The sequence below is a fragment of the Chaetodon trifascialis genome, chromosome 4, assembly GCF_039877785.1.
Source record: "Chaetodon trifascialis isolate fChaTrf1 chromosome 4, fChaTrf1.hap1, whole genome shotgun sequence".
Taxonomy (NCBI): domain Eukaryota; kingdom Metazoa; phylum Chordata; class Actinopteri; order Chaetodontiformes; family Chaetodontidae; genus Chaetodon; species Chaetodon trifascialis.
In genome coordinates, this window is record NC_092059.1 from 8,224,269 (window position 1) to 8,245,701 (window position 21,433).

The 21,433-nt window shown below is 43.7% G+C and overlaps 2 protein-coding genes across 3 annotated transcripts in view; one reads left to right on the plus strand and one right to left on the minus strand.

Annotated features, from left to right (window-relative positions):
- polrmt (polymerase (RNA) mitochondrial (DNA directed)) overlaps positions 1-4,517 on the minus strand; it is a 45,647-nt gene extending 41,130 nt beyond the window's left edge. Inside the window, exons 1-4 of one of the 2 annotated variants that reach the window (XR_011602141.1) lie at positions 4,324-4,489; positions 3,537-3,635; positions 2,243-3,126; positions 1,885-2,018 (exon numbers count right to left, since the gene is read on the minus strand). Coding sequence is in view for 1 of the 2 variants with exons in the window: in XM_070961637.1 (XP_070817738.1) it covers positions 1,885-2,018; positions 2,243-3,126; positions 3,537-3,635; positions 4,324-4,465 (1,259 nt within the window). In the remaining variant the exon portion in view is untranslated. Of the gene's footprint in view, positions 1-1,884; positions 2,019-2,242; positions 3,127-3,536; positions 3,636-4,323 lie in introns of both variants that reach the window. The other variant, XM_070961637.1, reaches the window with a different exon arrangement.
- An 8,257-nt stretch (positions 4,518-12,774) lies between these two features.
- Positions 12,775-21,433, plus strand: part of fgf22 (fibroblast growth factor 22) — a 29,257-nt gene continuing 20,598 nt past the window's right edge. Inside the window, exon 1 of the mRNA XM_070960975.1 lies at positions 12,775-14,092. Within this exon, the coding sequence (XP_070817076.1) occupies positions 13,720-14,092 (373 nt within the window). The 5' untranslated portion in view covers positions 12,775-13,719. The remainder of the gene's footprint in view (positions 14,093-21,433) is intronic.

Consider the following 21,433-nt stretch of genomic DNA (forward strand, 5'->3'; position numbering starts at 1 on the left):
CAGCTAAATCAACAACAGCCCAAAAGTGAACAACGTGACACAATGAAAAAACTTTTACATTTTCAGTAAGATTAGTATTATGGCAGAGAACATAAAGTCTTTTCCGTACTTATTTGGGGTGATCTGACAACATGGCATCATGGCTGCCCAAAGCAAAGGCACCATGAGTTCATAATACAGTCAGACTGTAGGAGACGCCATGCAATATGTTATACTGACATATCCATCCATTCATCCAACCATCCATCCATTTTCTATACCGCCTATCCCTTTCGGGGTTGCGGGGGGGCTGGAGCCTATCCCAGCTGTCAGCTGGTGAGAGGCAGGGTACACCCTCGACCGGGTGCCACTCGATCGCAGGGCAACATACCATTCACACTCACACTCACACTCACACTCACACCTAAGGACAATTTAGAGTCACCAGTTAACCTAACTGTGGGAGGAAGTGCCCGGAGAGAACCCACGCATGCACGGGAAGAACATGCAAACTTCACACAGAAAGGCCCCGCCTAACCCGGGAATCGAACTGGCGACCTTCTTGCTGTGAGGCACTCGCACTACCTGCTGCTCCACCATGCCGCCCCATGAATAAGTATAAATATATATATTAATAACAAATGTGGAGCTGGAATCAATGGGACTAACTTCTCTTCTCGTCAGTGAGAAACATGTTCAGACCTTCTTAGTAATCAGGATAACTGGGAGCTGAGCTGATGCAGCTTGACATAAACACAGCAAGAAGCAAATGCAGTGGATGCTTTGAAAATAAGCTGACCAATAAGGCACAACCAGAGGAAACATCACTGACAACTAGACAAGCTTTACCTCTTCTCTGACAGCATTATTTTTAGATAAAAACGGCCACAAATAGTGACAATCGCTGCGACGCTCATATTCGTTCAACAGAGGGAAGCAGCTCAATCTGCCCTTAAAGCTGCAAGTTTTCAGGCCTCATTCACCTCATTTAATGCTGTTTAAAGAGGGAGTGAGGCGAATCACCAAAGCCTGCAGCATCTCAATAATCATGCAGTAAAAGTTCCCCCCGTCACTGGATTTGAATGAAACTCGGTGTGTATGGTCAGGAGATGGAGTAGGATGTCTCCACTGATCTGGTTTTGGTTAATACTTGCCCCCAGAGTACGCACGTAGGCCTATTCCCACTCACTGCCTGAAGATATGTATCACAATTTCTGATGATTCGACAAATCATTAATGACTTATGGCCATATTACTGCTGAGCCCTGGCTCTTGTGAAGATTTTTGGTGGAGCCATGTTTCTCAAATGATCCTGCTCATTTATAATCTCAGCGCTGTGATGCTGTACACCCATTTTTGGTGTTGATAGAGTCAACATCCAACAAGTTCTACTGATTTTACTGCTTTTCAAAACATTTAAAACGGTGGACTTTTACGGTCCACATATTTTTATATAGAGCACATTGACCTGGACTTGGTACGAGGCGTGGCCTTTCAACTCATATTTTATGATAAGCACATTATTTCCAGTTATTGAGCCAAGTTTCATTTCTCATTCTAGCTTGCGGCGTACAAATAATAATGTTTAATACTATAATGCGGCTACTAAGAGGAAGAAGAAGAAACTGGCACAAACACAGTCGGGTTCTGTCCCTCCCTGATAAGTCATCTATGGCATGGCACAACTCTAAACCATGAACACAAGATGACCCCTGCTGGTGAGCCTCTGTATTGCCACTGTGCTCATATAAAACTCAGCTCTCTGAGTCCTGACAGTAACAGCCGTCTTGTTAAATATCAAATGATATTGAACAAATATCTCATGTCAAATGTGATCACACACACAGCTCTTAATGAACCTTATTTGCAGATGGTGTGTTAGTGTTTGTGAGTGTGTGTGCATACCTTGTGACCCTCTTTGGGGAGCATTTGGGATCGCGGCCCATACACTCCAGGGCGGCACAGTAGGATGCCAGATTCGGCTTAAGAGAAGACTCCTCTAACAAAATGAACATGCGGCCGATCTGACTTAACGTGCCCTACATGCAGAGAAAGACAGACACGGGAGGACCATTAAACTTTGCTTCCACGTACATTTGGTACCAAACTCAACACAAAAACGAATCAAAATGGTGTGGCTCATTAATAAAGTGCAAGAGAAAGAACGTGCAAGTATTTATTATACAAAAACTAAGAGTAACAGTGCAAGTAATGTTGAAAATGCTGTGTTAGGCCGGCTATCGTATCGTGGTGTTGAACTCACCTTCTTGGCCCACACCCTCATCATGATGTTGTAGATGTCTGTGTTCAGATGTTTCCGGCGACTCCTAACTCTGTGCTGGCTGAGCAGGAAACGGTGTGCCCTCTCAATGTCCCCAGCAAACACACACGCCTCCAGGTAAGACCGGATGCTCAGCTGGATGTCCCCACACGCAGCTGCTTCACTGTCCTCCCATAGGTGCTCTGAGGTACATTGAGAAGATGTCCACTGGCTTACCTGCTGACTGAGCCTCCTCTCCACCTCAGCAAGCTCCTTGGCCTCTTCCAGGGCATCAGCCTTTTGGCCCTCTGCATCGGGGGCCTGACTTTTAGAGTTCTTCCGTCTCCCTTTAGACACTTTATGTGGCATGGCTGCTGTTCCTGCTGCTGCAGCAGCAGCAGCAACAGCAGGAACAGCAGTGGAGGTAACAGTTGAAGAAACAGCAGCACAAATCTCCTCAGACACTTTTATGTCACCTTTGCTCTTCTTATTCAAGGGCACAGTCTTTTTAGCTGTGGTAGATATAGTTTTATGTGCTGTTCCAGGGAGCATTGAGCTGCCTTTGCTACCTTTAGATTTGGCACTCGGTTTCTCCTTCACATTCTTCTTCTTCTGTATTGTCTGCTGGAGGTGCTGCTGTTTCTTGAGTTTCTTTTTCTTCTCGTCGGTTAACTTCTTCATCCAGCGGCTGGGCTGAGAGGTAGAAGCTCCTTTAGCAGCAGTCTGTCCTGATTTAGGAATGTCAGGTCTCTCCTGAGGTTTGCTTTTGGGACCCTTACCAGAAAAAACCCCTCCTCCAGAGGAGCAGGCTTTGACAAATTGCACCTTTGCATGTTGCACATCTAGAACGCCGTCAGCTTTGAGTTGGTGGATCCTGGCCTCAAGCACTGAAAGAGGGAAACAGAGAGGGCATCTGATGTAAAACTACTGACAACCATTTTTCACAGTAATAAACTGAATTACAGAAAGAATTACAGGCTGCAACAGCTGATTAAGCCTTGCGAGTCTTCTAACATATGACAGGCTGTAGCATCTGGGACACACACTGAAGTATACTGCAAAACTTTCAAGCAATTATTGTGACATGAGGCTCCCCAGGACCCTTTAGTGCACCAGAATATTCATCAGGAGTCTTGGACAAAACAGTATGGGGTGACAGGCAGCATTCAAAGACCTGTCAGAGAACTCTGATATACCAGTATTTGATATGAAATAAAATATGTACTCAGTGTGGTTTGGTATTGGGAAACATATCAGGAATATAGCAGCATGACAATCTGCCTTTACAACAACATACCGTCTAACAAGTGGGACTGCTCCAGTACACGTTTCTTTCCATCTTCTATCTTTGGGATTACAAATGAAAAATTGCTTCTCTGGAGATGAAAGGGTGTCTCTGAAAAAACAAGAGAGAGGTTATGATGAATATTGAAAATCAGCATCCTGCATAAATATGCCTCCTCTTCCCAGCCAATTACTAGCATCAGGTGGATTTTGATATGTTTTTCCTCTATATTCACATGAGGAGCATTTGGGGGTTCAGAGTCCCGATCAAAGACGTGGAGCAGCTGGGAATCGAACCCACAACGTCTTGGCTGAGCCGCTCCATCACCTGACCTTCAGGTACCACACAGTTTGCCAAAATGGTGACTCCGCAGCTGAGTAGTAATGTTCCAGTTTAATTAAATCAGATCCTGTATCGGGGCTTAAATTAGGGCCTGGGGGTGATCAATGATAGCGGTAGAGCAGGTTTTCCCAGTAGTGGCCATTTTATCATCTTAAGATATTTCAATGAAACGCAATGACAAATGACGAATTTCAATGACAAATTGTGAAAAACCGTTTACCGCCAGCTCGTGCCCACAAACAAAGCACCCCCACGCTGGACTCAATAACAATTTATTTACTTACCTGTTACATGAGCTAACGTTAAGCCAACAATGCGCGAGCCCGACATTACAAGAGCAGTTCAGTGTTGAATTAACACGTAAGTACATGGGCATTTAACACGAGAGTCCTCGGAGAAACTGAGTGAACTTGTCTATCATACAAGTGCACTTGCTCGTGAGACTCCTTGAGCTCACCTGATATTCGTCGGACTGCGCCGCTCCTCCTGGACACACACGGCTGGCAGCAGTCCGCAAAAGACACGCGAAAAGCACACTTCTCAAACAAACTGCGACGGTTCAGACATTTGGCAAAAGCACATACTCTGAGAAGTGACATGTTGACATGTAATAACCGCACTACTTCTGAGCACTAGGCCGCCATCTTAAATAAGACCAAACTAGTCGCAAGGAGCGATCATCAGGGTTTAAGGCGTGGTCAGAAGATCGCAGATAAATCGAGTGTGGTTTTTGTAAATGTGCTAAAGTTTATGCTCTTCAGTGGTTTGTGTTTTCCAGATGACGGTCGTATATATTTATTTTTTACTTTATTTGGGACAAGCTCTACATTGTTATAAATCTTAACAGCTGATACTGATAATATGTCAGCACAGGTTTAGATTATGGCCTGATTACACTACATTGCCAAAAGTATGTAGACACTCCTGTCCACACTACTTTTGGTGAGGCCCACGGTTTACATGCTCAACTGTCAATGAGTTGAAAATTCAGGCATCCACATACTTGAAGTCATGCAGTATTTGTTGAGTCTGTGAAACACCACCTGGGGTGGCTGTAGCTCAGGAGGTAGAGCGCTCATCCACCCATCAAGAGGTTGGTGGTTCGATCCCTGGCCTCAGTAGTCCACATGCTGAGTTATCCTTGGGCAAGATACTGAACCCAAAAAACTGCCATCGGTGAGTGAATTCATAGGCACGTTGCTTTGGATAAAAACAAATGATTAATTATAATTACTGCGAGTTGTGAATTTCAAGTAAGTAAGCTTGAGTAATTATCCATTACCAATTCTTTAAGTTATACAGTGGATGATCTTGTGTGGTCAGTGAAACATTACAAATTGAAGGTGAAGTTAATGTACTTCTAAGATGCACACTGACAATTCATGTCACTAACACACATGAACCTTAAATACGATAGTTAGAAATAAGGCTCAGTTTATACAAATCTTCCATCTGTTACAATTAGGTGTGTACAAAATCAATGCTCATATTTTCAAACATCTTTTAAATAAATCAAAAAAGTTATCATTTCGAATAAAGGTTAAAAATGAACGACACGATGGGAAAGGCAGAAAAAATTATCCCCCTGAGTTCAGTCGCTGATAGTAAGGTGCTTAATTAAAGTTTCCAAATAAATAGCTGTTATTCTTCCACTGAAAGTCATTTTATAAAGCAAAATAGAGCTACCACTTCCTGCAGTCGATACATGGCTTCCTGTATAAGGATGAGCATCGAGGTTCATGTCCGCCATCTTGTCTGCAGCCAGGGTCTTTTGGGGCTTTTGTCTCTCCGACCATCCTTGCAAATGGTCCTTGGAGTGGATTCAGGCCATAATTAGAACTGTTTAAAGGGATCGCAGTAATTAGACAACAGGTTTTAGTTATCACCCACATCGTGTTAGATTGACTTATTAATGTATTTTCTCTTTTTTCAATATTTCATAGGCAGGGCTACACTTGCATATTGCTGAATATTCATAAAAATCTTTATCTTTTCTGTCTTTTCAGCGGCTGGACTGGTTTGTCCATAGACATCACTGTAGGTAGAAGTGATAGTGAATTGTGTTTGGCCTACAGGTGGCAGTCTCATCACAGCCAATCAAAGCAGGACTAGAGGTCAAACAGGAGATCAAGGTGAAAACGAGTTTTGTACAGTAAAACGAGCAATGTTTGTACTCACATTCACGTTATTTTACACAAATCTATAATTCTCTGAGATGTCAAATATTTTGGTCATACAACTTTAAAATCCTTGGTATTGTATATAGTTTAGTTTAACTTACTGTTGTGTGCTGGTTTTACGTACCAGAAAATTGGCTGAAACTTGACAGTCCAGCTCTCAAATTTACTTCATGTACTAGATTTTCTTATGTAGACAGAAATATTGAATATGCAGCAGCCAGTGTTGTGAATGGGACCTCTGACATAAATGATAAAGTTGAAGTAAAATGAAATTCACAGTGTTTCAAGCTTCTTTCCAAGCACAGAAACTGGCACTCAAACACATCGTAAAATTCCATATGATGTCTCAGGACTTTTACTGTTGTGCAGTTATTGTGGTCCTTAACATAAACTGCTCATCAACTGAGGAAAAACACTGCATGCTTTTACTTCCATTAATGTAACCTGAAGCTGGTAGAACACACATGCAACCCGCACTCAGGCTGCCTTGACCAAAGTACTTGTCACAGCTCACTGAAAATGATTGTCTTCTTCTCCCAGTCGACTTTTGAGGTTCAAACATCGTACAGTTTAAATCAAGTGTGACTCAGCTCCAAATTGAAAGTAAAACTGAATGTATCTCATTCACATCCTGTATACTTTCTGACCCCCAGCAGTGTCAGCCTCCCCTTGTCATGCATCCATAAAGCATTCTTAAACACTTTAGCAGCCCTTTGTGTCTCGGCAGGCTGGAGGTTAACACAAGCGCTACTTGACAGAGAGAGAGAGGGAGAGCGAGAGAGAAGGGGGGGCTGCAGAGAGGGAAATGAGGTCCAGGCAGTACATCTTTTCTCAGTGGAGGCAGTGGCTGAGAGCACAGCGGTGGGTGTCTGCTGCTGAGCTGTAGGTGAGGATCAGGAGGTGTTTGTTGCCACGGTTCACGAGCAGGGCCCCTTGACAGCCTCGTTTGATGTGGTTGGCCCCTGTCGGCGGCTGGCTCTTTGCGCTGGTGTGACAGTCATTGCCGGGTGAGTGACTGTCAATGCCTCGACCGACAAAAGAGGAGAAGACAGGCATTCATGGGGCCTGATAATGGCCAGGCCAGCACAAGGCTGCCATTCTCATACACTTTGATCATGTGGATTCTTTTGCACACCTTTGTAGGGGCTCCCTATTTGTTTAACAGATGGAGAGAGGGCTGTTTTTGATGGAGATACTTCTCTGTGAGATGCTTGTGTTGGTAAATGCCTTTGGCATGTGTGTGTGTGTGTGTGTGTGTGTGTGTGTGTGTGTGTGTGTGTGTGTGTGTGTGTGTGTCTGCACCACTTACATGGAATTAGTAACCTGTCACCATGTGGAAAAAAGTGTTTCTTAAGGAACTTCACTGTGAGGCTCCACACATATGACATCCGAGAAGTCATATTTAGGAAGACTTTATTAAACATTTTCTTTCACGTGACACTTTTGAGGCATGCGGCACATTAGCACTTTTTACAATCCACTGTAAACTTCCAGAAAGTCTGATAACATTTGTTATGAAACCTTAGTCATCACATCACACACTTCATGTCCATTATTGTCCATTACAGAGACACAGACATCAAAATGATCCTTCGGGCTGATCCACAGACCTTTACGGGACTGCTGTGACTCACACGGCTCTTACTGGGTTTCCTCACACGTGCATTCTAAGATGGATTCAATTAGTGAGTCAGTTAAAATGTCTTAAGATGTGTCATGCTACCACTGTGCTATTTACAAATGTATCTTAATAGAATAATTTGAAAGAATGATGTATACTTAAGGCTTTAATGATGTTGGGTCAACCTCAACAATCAACACAAAGCTACTGCACCTATTAGGAGAGGGGAAGAAACGCTGAGTCAGCGAAGATTTTTAAAGTGCTTTTTCCATCCTCACCACCACCAGCAGCCTGTTCTATCCATGTCCTCTGTTATGTGTTTCTGATGTGTCAGATAGCAGCGCACAGATGTATTATCACCCCTGACAAGTCAGATTTTTTTCATCAGACTCTATCAGTCAGGTGGATCTCTTGCTATCCTATGAAGACCTGGGAGGCTGGATCTCTCAGAACTCTTCACAGCATCAGATAGATGGCCTACTTATCATCAAACCGCTGACAATAGACAATGGTCACGAAGCAGGATATGCAAAGGGCCATGTCCTCAGTGAGGCTCAGCTGGGGTGGTCTGGTCAGTTCCTTTAACCACGTCCGGATGTTTGTCAGCCAACCACACCAGACAGCTCAAAGATATGAAGCACACCTGTGTTGGGTCTGACCCAGCAACACAGGCTGCGGACACGCAAAGTATAAATTGCATAATCGCTGAAATTATAAGAATTTACTGCCCATGAATAATATGTGTAAGACAATTTCCTTATGTGAGTGTTGTAACTCCCTGCAGCTTAGCATCTGCAACAAGGAGAAAGTGGATTGTTCTGTATCTGGAAACACTTTAATTTGAAAAAAAGGAAAACAAACACCTTCCTACCGCTGAGTTACAAACTGGCAGAATGTCAGTAGACTTAAAAGCACCAGGTCAGGGGTGAGCCGCTAAAACACAACTACAAGAGCAAGGGAGAGAAAGAGGGAGACAAGGACTTAGCAGGACGGCAAAACAATTAATAATAGGGAGCTATTACTGAGGGATTGTCAGTGCTAGGAGGGAGGTCGGGTTTCAGACCCTTTTGAAGACTTTGATGGTACAAAACAGGCCTCATTATAGAGATATTATCTCTATTCATACACTTACAGAGCCGCTTGGATTCCTGCTGGGAAAGATTAGGTTCCTCCACTCGAGAACATCCTCCTTGGGTGCCTGGCTCACAGAGCGGTGTTCTCAGCTCAGGGCACGCTCGCACAGCACGGCTCAACTCCACTCAAGTCAGAGGACACAGATTCAATATAATCCATCTGGGGCAGACATGCATCGGGCATGTTGTGATCATTAGAGATACAAACACACTAAATTGAAGTAAGGAATTACAGCAGGCCAAGCTAGCAGCATGGCTATAGAGACAGTCAGACAGTCCTCCATGTTGGTTCAGACTGAAATATCTCAACAGCTTTTAGATGGATTGAGAGGAAAGTTTGACAGTCATGGTCCTCAGAGGATAAATCCTCATGACTTAATTGATTGCCTAACTTTTTGAACTGAATATCTTGACAATCTTTAGGTGGCTTTTCAGGAAATTTGGCGCAGACATTCATGACTTAATGACCCCTTACCCATTCCAAATTGTCCAATACTTTGGGCCAAATACTTGTAAAACTAATGGGCTACCATCTGTCTCAGCTGTGGATCATGTCTAGTGCTAATTAGCAAATGCTAGTATGCAAAAAACTGAGAAGCTATGCAGCGAATTCCTCCCTGACTCGATTATAAACTGTAAATGAGCTAGAAAGTTGAAGACTGAGATAGGTTAAAGTAGGCATTTAAGAAATCCCCAATATATGACCTTGAAATCATGAAAATTACTGTCGTTTTCAAACGTCAGAAATGCCCACTGTGAAACAGCAAGAGATCGCATGTTACGACATTTAACAAAGAGATACATTATTATGCTTGTCTCTGCTCTGAAACTGAGCTCAGAGCCCAAACATTTGCTTGCAAGACACCACAAAGCAATCTGCTGCCACATCTGACACTCACATGAGGCCCGAGCTTTGTTGTTGACCTCAGGGGCCACTCTGATTTTTGAGAAGTTATACAGTACATAGAATGATTGTATGATTTTAATTACGGGGAATTTCAGCAAAGGAAGGACAGCTGGAACTTCCTGGGGGTCCTTATTCTCTTTTTTCTCTCACTTTCTCTGCTTTTCTCTCTCTCTTTGTTTTGTTTGTTTGCATGCATGTGAATGTGTGTGCGCATGTGTGTGTGTGTGTTTGACAGCACTTCAACAGACAATAATAGGAGCACGTGTCCTCCATTAAATTAAGTGTGATTAATATATCATTATTATTTTATTTTACATAAGAGAAACACAACAACACAGTGTTCATTCACGTTAATTCCATCCAGGGTATTTCATTATGAAATAAGGCTCTGTGTTGTACTGTAAAGAATGTCTTCCATGACCTTACTGGTTTCCAGAGTAGTTAGAATACTCATATTGCAGCATTTCTAAACTGATATATCTTAAGTACATTTGAATCATTGTGTGCTCTCAAGAATTTCCATGACTGGCATGATTTTGAATATTTCAATATAAAACTAATACTTCATTTTCTAGAGGGAAACAATCTAATGTAAAACTAATGTAACTAATGTAAAATGAGCAATGACTTCTTGACTGTTGGGTGATCAAAACACAAGCACAGATTCTAGCCCAACTTCTATGAGTTTCAAAAAGTTGGTAACTCTTCCCCGAAGATGATCAATGTCATACAAAGAAATGGTTAAGGCCATTGGAGAGTTTATAATTGACATATGGAGTCTGTTGGGACTATTAGCTGGAAGGATCAACTGACTGGAGAGGATGTGGAACAAAACAATCTGCCTCAATCAGCAAAGGGAAGGGAGCGGCACATTATAGTGTAAAAGGTTAATTTTTTACAGTGAGCGTAAAATATATCGGTTCCTCAGAACAAATATTATCTCTCAGTCACAACCTGATTAGTTAACCACGTTTACCACGATGATGCAGCTTCATCACTGCTATAATTTTTGTGTTTAAATGACATATATTCATGAAAAACAGTTTGAACTTTTGTCCACTGTCCACTGCCTTATATAACTTTGTGAAGAAATATTATTTCCTATTCATTGCAGATAGAGACAGAATAATAAATCAATTGCTGAGCCAAGCCTGCAAGTACTCAGATGTCCTGAAAACTAGCTGCATGTTTTTCTGAAGATGGGGAAACAGCTTCATACAACACTAACAAAAAACACATTAGCAATGCTCTCTGTTCCTCTCTTGCTCTTCTTTGTTTCTTGTTCTGACTCAGTTATGTTGGACAGCTCATGCAGGTGCTGACTAAAAAGTATCCTATGCAGAACATATTTGACAGAGATAGGAAGTGAGAAGAGACAGAGAGAGCGGACAAAGCCAGAGGAAGTTAACTGACACGAGACTGATTTTTACGAAGGGCCCGCATAGATCCATGCTGAAAGTGGCTTTAATGAGGAGCCTGGACCAGAACTTAGCGGCAGGTAGACAGGAATGGCTCGGGGGAGTCAGGGGCTGGAGCAGGGAGTTTGGAGAAAGACGTGACTGGTCTCTTTCTCATGGATTTTTTTTTATGATGGTAAGACTTAAATAGGGGCTGGAGGACAGCAAGTCTCTGGGGGCGGTTAACAAGCCACAGAGTGCGAAGTCACTGTCACCCCCTCTTAGCACATACTCCTCAAATGCACTTCCAGTCCCGGACAAGCGTGGCCTCGGGGTGGTACGCATTATTGAAACAGGGACTCCTTTAAAAGGGGAGTTAATTGCCACCGCTGGACTGCCCCAGTTGAGAACATCTGCATCTTTTCTGTCTGTTTCTATCAATTTTTCAGCCTCTGTCTTTTCACCGAGTCCAAACAAAGATCAAAGAGTTAGATTCATACTGCTCTCATGTCTGTACAGTAAATACGCAGCTAGGACCAGGAGGCAGTTAGCTTAGCCTAGCACAAAGACTGGAAACAAAAGGAAACAGCTAGCCTGGCCAAAGGTTACAGATTCCACGTACCAGCACATGAAGTGCACTACTTAATATTTTATATATTGTTTATTTAATCTGGTTTCTTGGTCAGGACCTGTGAATATTTGGAGTTTATGCTGGTTACCTGTTGTTTTTTTTTTACCTTTTGACAGAGCCAGACTAGTTTTCTGGCCCTGTTTTACATCTTATTACTAAGCTTGTTCCCAAAATTCAACATTTTCCTTCAAGTTCTGGGTCAATTTGAATACTATTAAATGTTTTTTGTTCTTCTTCTTCCTCTTCCTCACATTGTCAGAATAGTACTCTGTGATAGCAAAATGCTTGAAAGAAAGAGTCGCTGTTAATTGGAATGGGTTGGCTGAGCTTTAATGCCTTGCCCTAATCGGGTTCATTACACAGCTTGTAAAAAACTGACAAGAGTGTGGGAAGTCACAAAAAAGGTGTTCTTCATTTCCGCTCTGCTCCCCAAATTAAACGGCAAAGATCAGAGAGGGTGTTTCGCTGATATATTAACACAGGTGATCAGAAAGTCTCTCAGGCTTCATCTGGACTAACTCTGCCGACACTCCTGCAACCTGCTCTGTGTTTGCGACCGCTTGATGATTCAAACCAGCGGCCGTAAAAAAAAAAAAGAAAAGACTCCCTTAATTTGCCCCATGTGGCCAGGGAGAAGAAAAGAGAGAGAAGGTGTCAAAAACAGCCTGCTAGCTGGTTCACTGGACAGTAATGGAGCTGATTTGACCGTGTGACAAAATGCTTCACCATTCACATCAAGGGGAGACAGCAGAGGTCATGGGATAGAAGGGGATGTAAGTCTTTCCAGGTGTCTGTGACCAAAGAGAGAAGAAACAGAAAAGAGGATAATAAAATCCACAGGTGAAAAGCAAATGACATGTTTCTCACAGAATAAACTGTTCTGAGAGAGAACAGAAAGGGGAATGTGCTTGATGGAGGCTTTCCTCATTTGTTTGAAATGGTTATGAATGAGTGCGGTGGCCCCACCCACCCCCTCTTCTTTCAACCCCCTAGATGCTGGCCCTGCCCAGGATAAAATGCAGGACAACTCAGCCGGTGCGTCCACAGAGGAGAGGACTGACTGACTGACTAACTGACTGACTGACTGACTGACTGACTGACTGCACACAGCAGAGCGTGAGGCCGTTCACTTACTGCTTCACTGCCCCGTGCTAGCTGACACACACTCGCCGACTGCCGCTCACTCTGACACGTACAGACACACTCTCGCTGCCTCTCTCTCTCTCTCTCTCTCTCTGTTGCAAACACACACCGGCTCTGTCCCTCCCATACTCACTCACTTGCTCACTCCCTCTCTCTTTCTCTCTCCCTCTCTCTGTATCACACACTCACGCATACACACACACACACACGCAGAGTCAGTCACCAGCCCTCATTCAACTCCCTCTCAGCCACGGGTCAGCAGCTCAGACAGGCACCTTGTTCCTATTCAGCTGGAAAGAGTAGAGCATCGCAAGGTGCACACACACACACACACACACACACACACACACACACACACACACACACACACACACACACTGGCACACACACAAACACACACACATATCCATACACAAACAGACAAACACACACTCACGCACACACACATGCGCATCCTCACACTTCTCAGGACTTTATCTGTGGTTCGGGAAAGAAGACCTCAGTCCAAGGAGGAGAACAGAAGGAGCGACACTTAAGAGGAACTTGTAAAGGTGGATTCAGAAAATTACAGCATTTCACGACTGGATCGAGGAACAAGAATCAAGAACAAGACTGAAGATGACAAGTGGAGAAACTTTGACAAGCTTGTTGCTGTAGGGAGGCCTGCTGTCAGCCCAAAGTGGAGACTGCTCATCTGTCACATCCAGAGGCTCTGCTGTGACTGCTGCCTCCCTTCTCACTTCAGGACTCCCACCCTCTTGTCATCCCTCCACTGGGACATCTCTCGATCATCAGCATGCCTACAGCTTGCACAAGGTGCACCTTGGGAGTCTGACCCACCATGTGCAGATGGACGCCGTCCGTAGCTCATCTCTGTCCTGAACCTGCCCTTGGCACCGCCACTCCTGCAGCTTCCGCTGGGCGACCTCTCCCCCTGCCCAGCGCAGCCTCCCTTTGCCTGGCATGCTTCACCCTGCTCCTGGTCACCGCTGGCACTGCCACAGGGGCCTGTCCTCCTGGGGTAGGGCATGAACCCCTTCAGGTGATGGCGAGTGGCATTAACTGTTCATGGACATTGGAAAGGCACACTCGCAGTTACAATCACCTAGAGGGTGACGTCCGACTACGGCGACTTTACTCTGCCAACAAGTTCTTCCTCTGCATTGACAAAACAGGCAAGGTGGACGGCACTCGGCGGAAAAACTACGCAGACAGTAAGTACATGGCACAGCCAGAGTGCATCTAAGTTCTCTATCTTAAGTATGTATTGAGTGTCATCAAGGAATCCCTATGACGTTTTCACTTTTTATTGATATGGGTGAACTTTCTTATCTGTTCACTTTTATTGCAGTTCACAGCAATACCCTATGATTCAGTTACTGCTGAGCTACTTGTGTTGTGTTTAGAGCAGGGGAGACGCGTTGCTAGGTAAGGAGGGAATACCCCAGTGTGGAATTAGGCTCCTCACGGGACAGCCGGCACAAGAAAGCTGACTCGAGGAGAGACATTGAGCATCAGTTGGCGATGCAAACGGGAAAAAAAAGCTTCAGTTTCACTGGGGATTAACTTGTCAAAACTGTGATGAGAGTGCATCAATTGTAAGTAGCAGGTGTACACGGAAACACATTCCTCCAGCAAATGCAGACAGATTCATGTGTATTTGAAGCAATGGGACTGCAGTTTCAGTCAGATTTAAAGTGCTGAGAGAAAGGCTTCAATTCAAAGCCATGACTTGGCCTCATGCAACCTGCATAGGGCGTTCTTTGCTGACTAATTTACCGTTCATCATATTTTTTGGCGATCTTGCACACAGCTGTAAATCTCTCTGCAGAGGCTCCTATGTTTGTGGCTCTCTCTTGCACCACATCCTGCCTCTTAGCACCTGCTCGGACTTGACAGCACTTCTCAACGTGATCGCTGTACTCAGCGTGCAGTTCCGTGTAGACCCAAATGGGTTATTCTGGAAAGCCTGTAGTCTGCACCTAATCTGTGGTTCAGGGATACCTGAGAGGAGGTTGTTCATTGAGCAGCCGTGCCTCTTCAGTGTATCTATCAATGGGTGTCTTTCAGATGCTTGACCAGGTCAGATGAACTGACTCTGGTCGTGATCTGACCTCCTTCTCCATTAGTCACTGGCTGACTGACTGACTGGATAGTCCTTAGAGACGTTTATGCCTTTGACGGTAATATTTATGTATTTGGTCGTTAATTCCTTTTTACACAAGTGGGTGAGTCAGAGTTTTTCCATACGGCTACTGGGGGCAGGAGCAGCTGCTGTGTCCAGCTAATAGGCCAGTCTGTCTGTTGCCACTGTTTCAATAAGCTCCAGCTTGCAGACTGGATGACATTTGTTAACCTGTCGGGATTAGTCACTTGGCAGATATCTTTTAAAACCACACACACTGGTAGAAATTCAAGTTGAGATGAATTATTACTGTGTTAAATTTGGACCCGTGGCCTGATCCAAGTTGGGACAATATTCTCTCATATTAGTGGTAATATAAGTCAGCTACCATAATAAAATATTACTCCTGAACTGTGCCTGTATTTGACACTTTGGAGTTCATGCTGGAAGTGGTCGCGATACTAATTTGGCAACACAGGGAAGTTTGAATTAGTGGTCAGAGTCTTTGGAAAGGAGAAAAAGTTGTTCCTGCAGATTGTGAGATTCATGCTTTTTCTTGCCATAGTAATGTCATTAATGCTTAGGTGGTTGCAGTAGCTCTCTATGAAAAAGTACAGTCCCCTTAAAAGTAATGTCCTCATACACTTTAGCCATCATCCTCTCATTTCCTTTGGTGGAAAGAACGATTCTTTCTGTGCTCACACAGAGCGAGGGTGTGTACCTGCACCCTGAGCCGAGCACAGTGCCAAACCAGTGGTCATGTGGACCTTGCGGTCAGCCCGTGGTTGCGCCTCACAATGGGGCAGATCTGGTTTAAGGCCGTTTTGAGGTCTCACTCTGTTTCTGTGTGAGGCTAGCATTACTGCCATCACATAAGGAGCCTATCAATCAAACTCAAAGCCTCCTGACCCACACAATTTCTTGTTACTGATACGGCAGCCATGCTATAGATTAGTGTGGCAGGACAAGCAGGAAGTTGTACATATTTAATGACAGGAGCATGACAAAGACGCTGGAGTGCAACGTCTCACACAGGAAAGAGGTGATATTTCTTTTTTGGATTTTAATCCTTTTGAAATTGCTTTTTCTATTTGATGTAAAATGTAAAAGAGTGTCATGGTAATCATGCAGACATATGCTTGGAAAACACACATCCACTCATGCAGACACACTGTTAGAAACACGGTACTGTTTTGGACTGTATTATTATTATTATAATTTCTGCATTATTTCATTGTTTCCTGCAAAACATAGCGCTGCCTTGCATAGCGTAACCTGCAGTAGCTGAGCTCAGGGCTGAGCCTGCATGCAGCTTTCACAAATCCTGCCCAGCAGTCTGGCCGACCCCTCCTCTGTCCTCTGTGTTGCCCTTACACTCTTGTCGACACAGCTATATTGCCCCGACAGCTCTGCCTGCTACACCCAGGCCCCGGCCCTCACCTCCACCCCACTCAGTTTTTCCAGCCCCAACTCCCAACTCCCTCTCAGGTGCAAAAACAGTTGGAATTAGTCAACAGGCTCTCTGCTAATTGCGGTTGGAAAATATTGTATCAATCCCAGTGGAGCAGGGGCATGGAACAGCTGAGGGAAGAGGCGAGAGGGAGAACGACTGACTTGGGACGGAGGGTTGAAAGGATGCGAGAGCTGGACAAGATTGCGGGGAGATAGAGAAAAATGCAAAACACACATGGTGTGTGAATGTACTTTTGTTTATCAGTCTTGCATTTCAGTTCATTAGCTATTTGTAACATGCAAAACTATTGTAGAGAGGAATTAAAGAGTTATTAAAGAACAAATGAGATTGACATTTGGGTGATGAAATTTAAAACTTTCATCAGTGACAGTCAGGAGAGGCTGAGTGTGTATCAGTTCCATCCCCAAAGAAAAATGTCCTGTCTTGTGAGCACACATGCGGAAATATACCCAAACATAAACTCAAACGCACACAAACACTAAAGTTTCAGATGTCTGTTCCTGAAGCTTGTTATCAGAATCAAGCAAGTTGTAAGCTGACAGGGCCTGGAGTGTATTTGTTAGTCAAACGAGAGAGATAGAAATCAGATAAGATAAATGACTATTATATGACTACAGCTTGTGAAGCCGCACACCCTAAATATAGATCCATCTATAATTACAAACCACTTTATCATCAAACTTTCTAAAAATAACTTGTTGAAATGGTCGCAAAAAGACACAAAGTGCAGCACTTTGAGGGACGAAAGGGGAGGGTCTCGAAAATGTTTTTCTTTTGACCTACGGCAAAGCGGTGAAGGATCGAGGGGAAAAACACACCCAAGTGTTTACAAAAGCTCCAGAGGCAGGTACGCATCATATCCTGTCCTGGGTCATCGGTCATAGCCTGCTAATTAGACAGCACAACAGCTGTGTGGGCACACCCAGCAACCGTTTCATGATCAATTGCAAAAGCAAATCATAAAGCTAAGAGTGGTAAAGAAGAGAGGGTAGAAGAGAGGAGAGAAACTGCTCCACGTACAGTCAGATTCAATTCATGTATTACAACTAATTCAAATTTTATGGCTTTAATTACAAGCTTGTTTTGACTTGATTCCCCCCTCTCTGTTTTCTTTCACAAATTCTTACATGTTTTTTTGTTGGCATGTCGCACTGCATACATTTTAATGTTATGTTTCATTTTTTTTTCATCCCATTTTAAAAGATGGACTGTTAAATTTTGGGTGTGTGTGGCTGAAGGCATCAAACGTTTGTGCAGCCTCCAGGTAGTGACAGCCCATTCACCCTTAGGAAATAAGGTCACCTCACCGCGCCGCTATAATCGCAGAAGTCACTGCAGCCAGACGAGCTCCATTCTGCCTCTACAGCCGTGCAGCTCTCACAGCCAGGGTGTGTTGTGTTTACCACTTTTCCCTTGGTGTGCAACATCTTGCTGTTTGATGTGAGAGTTTTCCTAGTTCATGAGTGTATTTGACTTGGATGCAACCCATGGGAAGAAAATCTTCCAACCTACTGAAATATGTTGTGGAAATTATTCAAACTTGTTTTAGACAGGGGAAACTGTCACTTGCCAAGGAGAGACTGACTTGAATCTGAAAATGGGAAAAGACAGGACGAGTGCTGCAGACGGATGACTAAATCCAGCTAAAAGATTGGACCAGTTAGACAGCATTAGCAGTGACGTATCAGCCTCCACAAACAGTAGATAAATGAAGATGGTAGTGAGGGAGAGTTTAAAATATGTGAACTGTTTGTGTGGAAAAGTCCTCATATTTGAAAATCTCCTCTTTAAGTTATGGATCATTTAATTAATTAACTTTAAAGCAGATATAATCAATTGTGTTATAATAATAATGTTACAAATGACAATGTGAAACTGTGACAGTGTGAAAGGGCCCACTCATGGTCACAGACCTATAGAGAATAATCACCCAAATCTGCAGCCCCCCTTGGATTTATGGAGCTTTATAGCGGGTTTCATTCTTTAGCTGTCGGGCTATTCAGCTTACTGTTTTGCTTGGTGTTGTTTCGGCCACAGCAGGCAGCTGTTTTCACTGAAAAGGCTCTAAAAACCCTCTGTACACTACCTGCTTAGCGCCAAACGACCGACAAAGTTAGCGACTAGCTGGTGAACATAGCGGGGCAATTAGCAGCTGAAGAGCCAGACATTTCCCACAGGAATTGGTAGAGATCAAAAACAGAGCTAAAAGAGAGGGAATATTGGACATTTTGGACACTTGCACATAAGTGGTTGCTTAGTTAATTTTATCTTTTAAACTAAAATGTCTATTACTTTGCATTATTTTATTTTGGTTTAGAGAAATGTGTGTTTTGAAATTTTGAGTAAGTAGAAAATATCAGATCATGGTAACCTAGCTAATGCTATATGGTCAGTTAGCGTTATTTAACGTTCTGTAAACTGAGGTATATTGTGTGGTTTTGTTTTTAAATGTGTATTTAAAAAGCATTCATGCAGCAAGTATGATGTCAGCTGTGCTGTAGATTTAACTTTACTTCTCTTACTCTTCTCTCTAAATGGCTCATATATTAGCAAACTACATTAGTTAGTTTGTTAGCTAGCGTTAGCAAAAATGTTCGAGGGCCGTACGAAATGTGTCTGACACATCGGCCGCATTTTGAGAAGCCATGTTTTAAATTAACGTAAAGTCACAGCTAAACCACAGCTATTCCCCATCATCAGCTCATGTGTTATCTAGGCTGACAATGGCACACACCAGCCAAAGCGACAGACATTACAAAATGTCTGTTCTGCGCTGTTTTTAAAAAGGTGTCAGAAAGTTCATTCTGTCCTGGCCATCTACATCCTCACCATGACTCACCATTAATTCTGGTAGGGCTCAGACGGGGACATGCGGCTGGATCAACAGCACCAGGGTTGGAGGGGCTAAAGAGGGAAGCACCTGGCCGAAGGAAGTGCTTTGGTGTTTTGAATCGGGAGAATACACATGTTAATGAGGCTAGGAGAAGGGCTGGGGCGTGCTCTGCTCAGTATTGAGGTGGAAATTAAAGGCTAGAGGAGTGTTGGAGCGTTTCCCGTTGCTCATTAGGCATTATGTAAGGTTTCCTCTGGGTCGTCTCAACTGAGAAGGGATTCGTGGACATTTTGGATGCCAAAAGGAGGGTAAAATCCCACGAATCATGCATTTATTATCCCCCCCAATAAGGACAGTGCATGGCCTCAGCCTGTGGGAGACAAATGAAAATCCAACCTTTGCCAGCTGTTCCTGGTGTTAAGAGGCTGAGAGCTAAATAAAACATCACTGGCACACGCATGCATGTTGAACATGCATGTTGGATCTCACTCTCGAATACACACACACACACACACACACACACACACACACACACACACACACACACACACACACACACAGTATCACTGTCCTGGGAACATTGCAGGACAAGAGTGTCAGTGTCACCCTAATTAGCCGAGCATCCCTGGTTTCTGCCACCAGGGCTTGATATCATGAATGGGCTCGAGAAATGTAGCAATTAGTTGCTAACAACCTTTAGCAGTCTGGCTGCGGCTCCTCTGTGGGATTTACTGGGTTCATCAGCAGGTTTATAGAGCCTGACTTTGGCTCCAGCAGCCAATTCAGTTATAGCATCCCACTGCTCTGAACATCCTGTGGGTGTGAAGGAAACACAAAAGAGACGACTTCACAGTGCCAGTAACCGGCTACTTGGATCTTAAAGCCATTGATAAAAGATGTTTGCACTGATGTTCTGAAAAGCCTCTTAAAAGCAGAGGATGATACTGAATACAAGGTTCAGTATATCAATTTCTAAATACTTGAAGGAAGAAATTGTTTGAACATCAGTGACTGAAAAGTGTAATGGAGCAAGACTGAGGTTTGACTCTTTAAATATTCTTTGGGCCAGACAAAATAACCATTATACTTGCTTCTATTTTCCATCTTTTTCCCAGGAGCAGACTATCTGTTGCCATCCAAAAGCTACAATGATTTAGGTGCTTTATACATCATTGTAATGAACCACAATTAATTACTATATGGGAACACAGTATTGAACACGGTCACAGCCAGGCAGTAAGTTTTTAAAATGGGGGTGAAGAGTTTGGCCTTTTCCACAATGAGAGCGTATTAGTACTGTTATTACTGCGTGCTTTTTTGTGTGTGAAAGGTGTAAAATGAGCATTAATTAGATCAGTTGGGAGCAGTCGGCCAGCTAGTCTTACTCATGCAGCACCACATGTTTGAAATCACTCGCCAAAGGAAATTCTCACCAAAGAGCAGCTGCCACTCACATCTCGGACCCTACACGCACGCACACACGCACACACTCAGTGACGTAATCAGCCCATTGAGTCAGTGGAGACAGGTCTTGCCTCAGCCTTAGATAGACCAAGACAGATTAATGGTTTTGTTTTGACCCTTCCAATAAAGCCTCTCACCTCCCTGCTCAAACTGAGCCAGACATCATGTCTTGGAAGGCGTTTCACCACTGGCCCAGGAATAAAGAAGCTGAAAGAGAACCCCTGCTGTAGAGAGGGGAAAAAAAGAAACAACTTGGCATCCCTAAATACGGCTACGGCTGACTGGCTAAAGCCACGGGATTTTAAAGGTGTTCAAATTTAATGTCAAATCACAAGGAGTTGGTGACTAGGAAGCAATAATAGCAGGAATGTAATGCACCTGTTGCCTTGAAGACAGATATCCCGCCCTGCAGGGTTTGGTCCAGATCATAAAGGAAGTGATAAGTGGCAGTAAAATCAGGCACCTCCGCGTCATAGGTGACGTTCAGTTAAATCTGGGGCTTGCCACCTGTCTTTCCTGTGAGGCTATAAGCCATAGTGCCAGTCATAGCTGATTGGAATTTCAGTAGACATTAATCTCTCTCTCTCTCGGCCACAGACAACTCAAACATAGCAACCACAACCTGCCCATGAATCTATGTGACTAAATATTGACCTGCT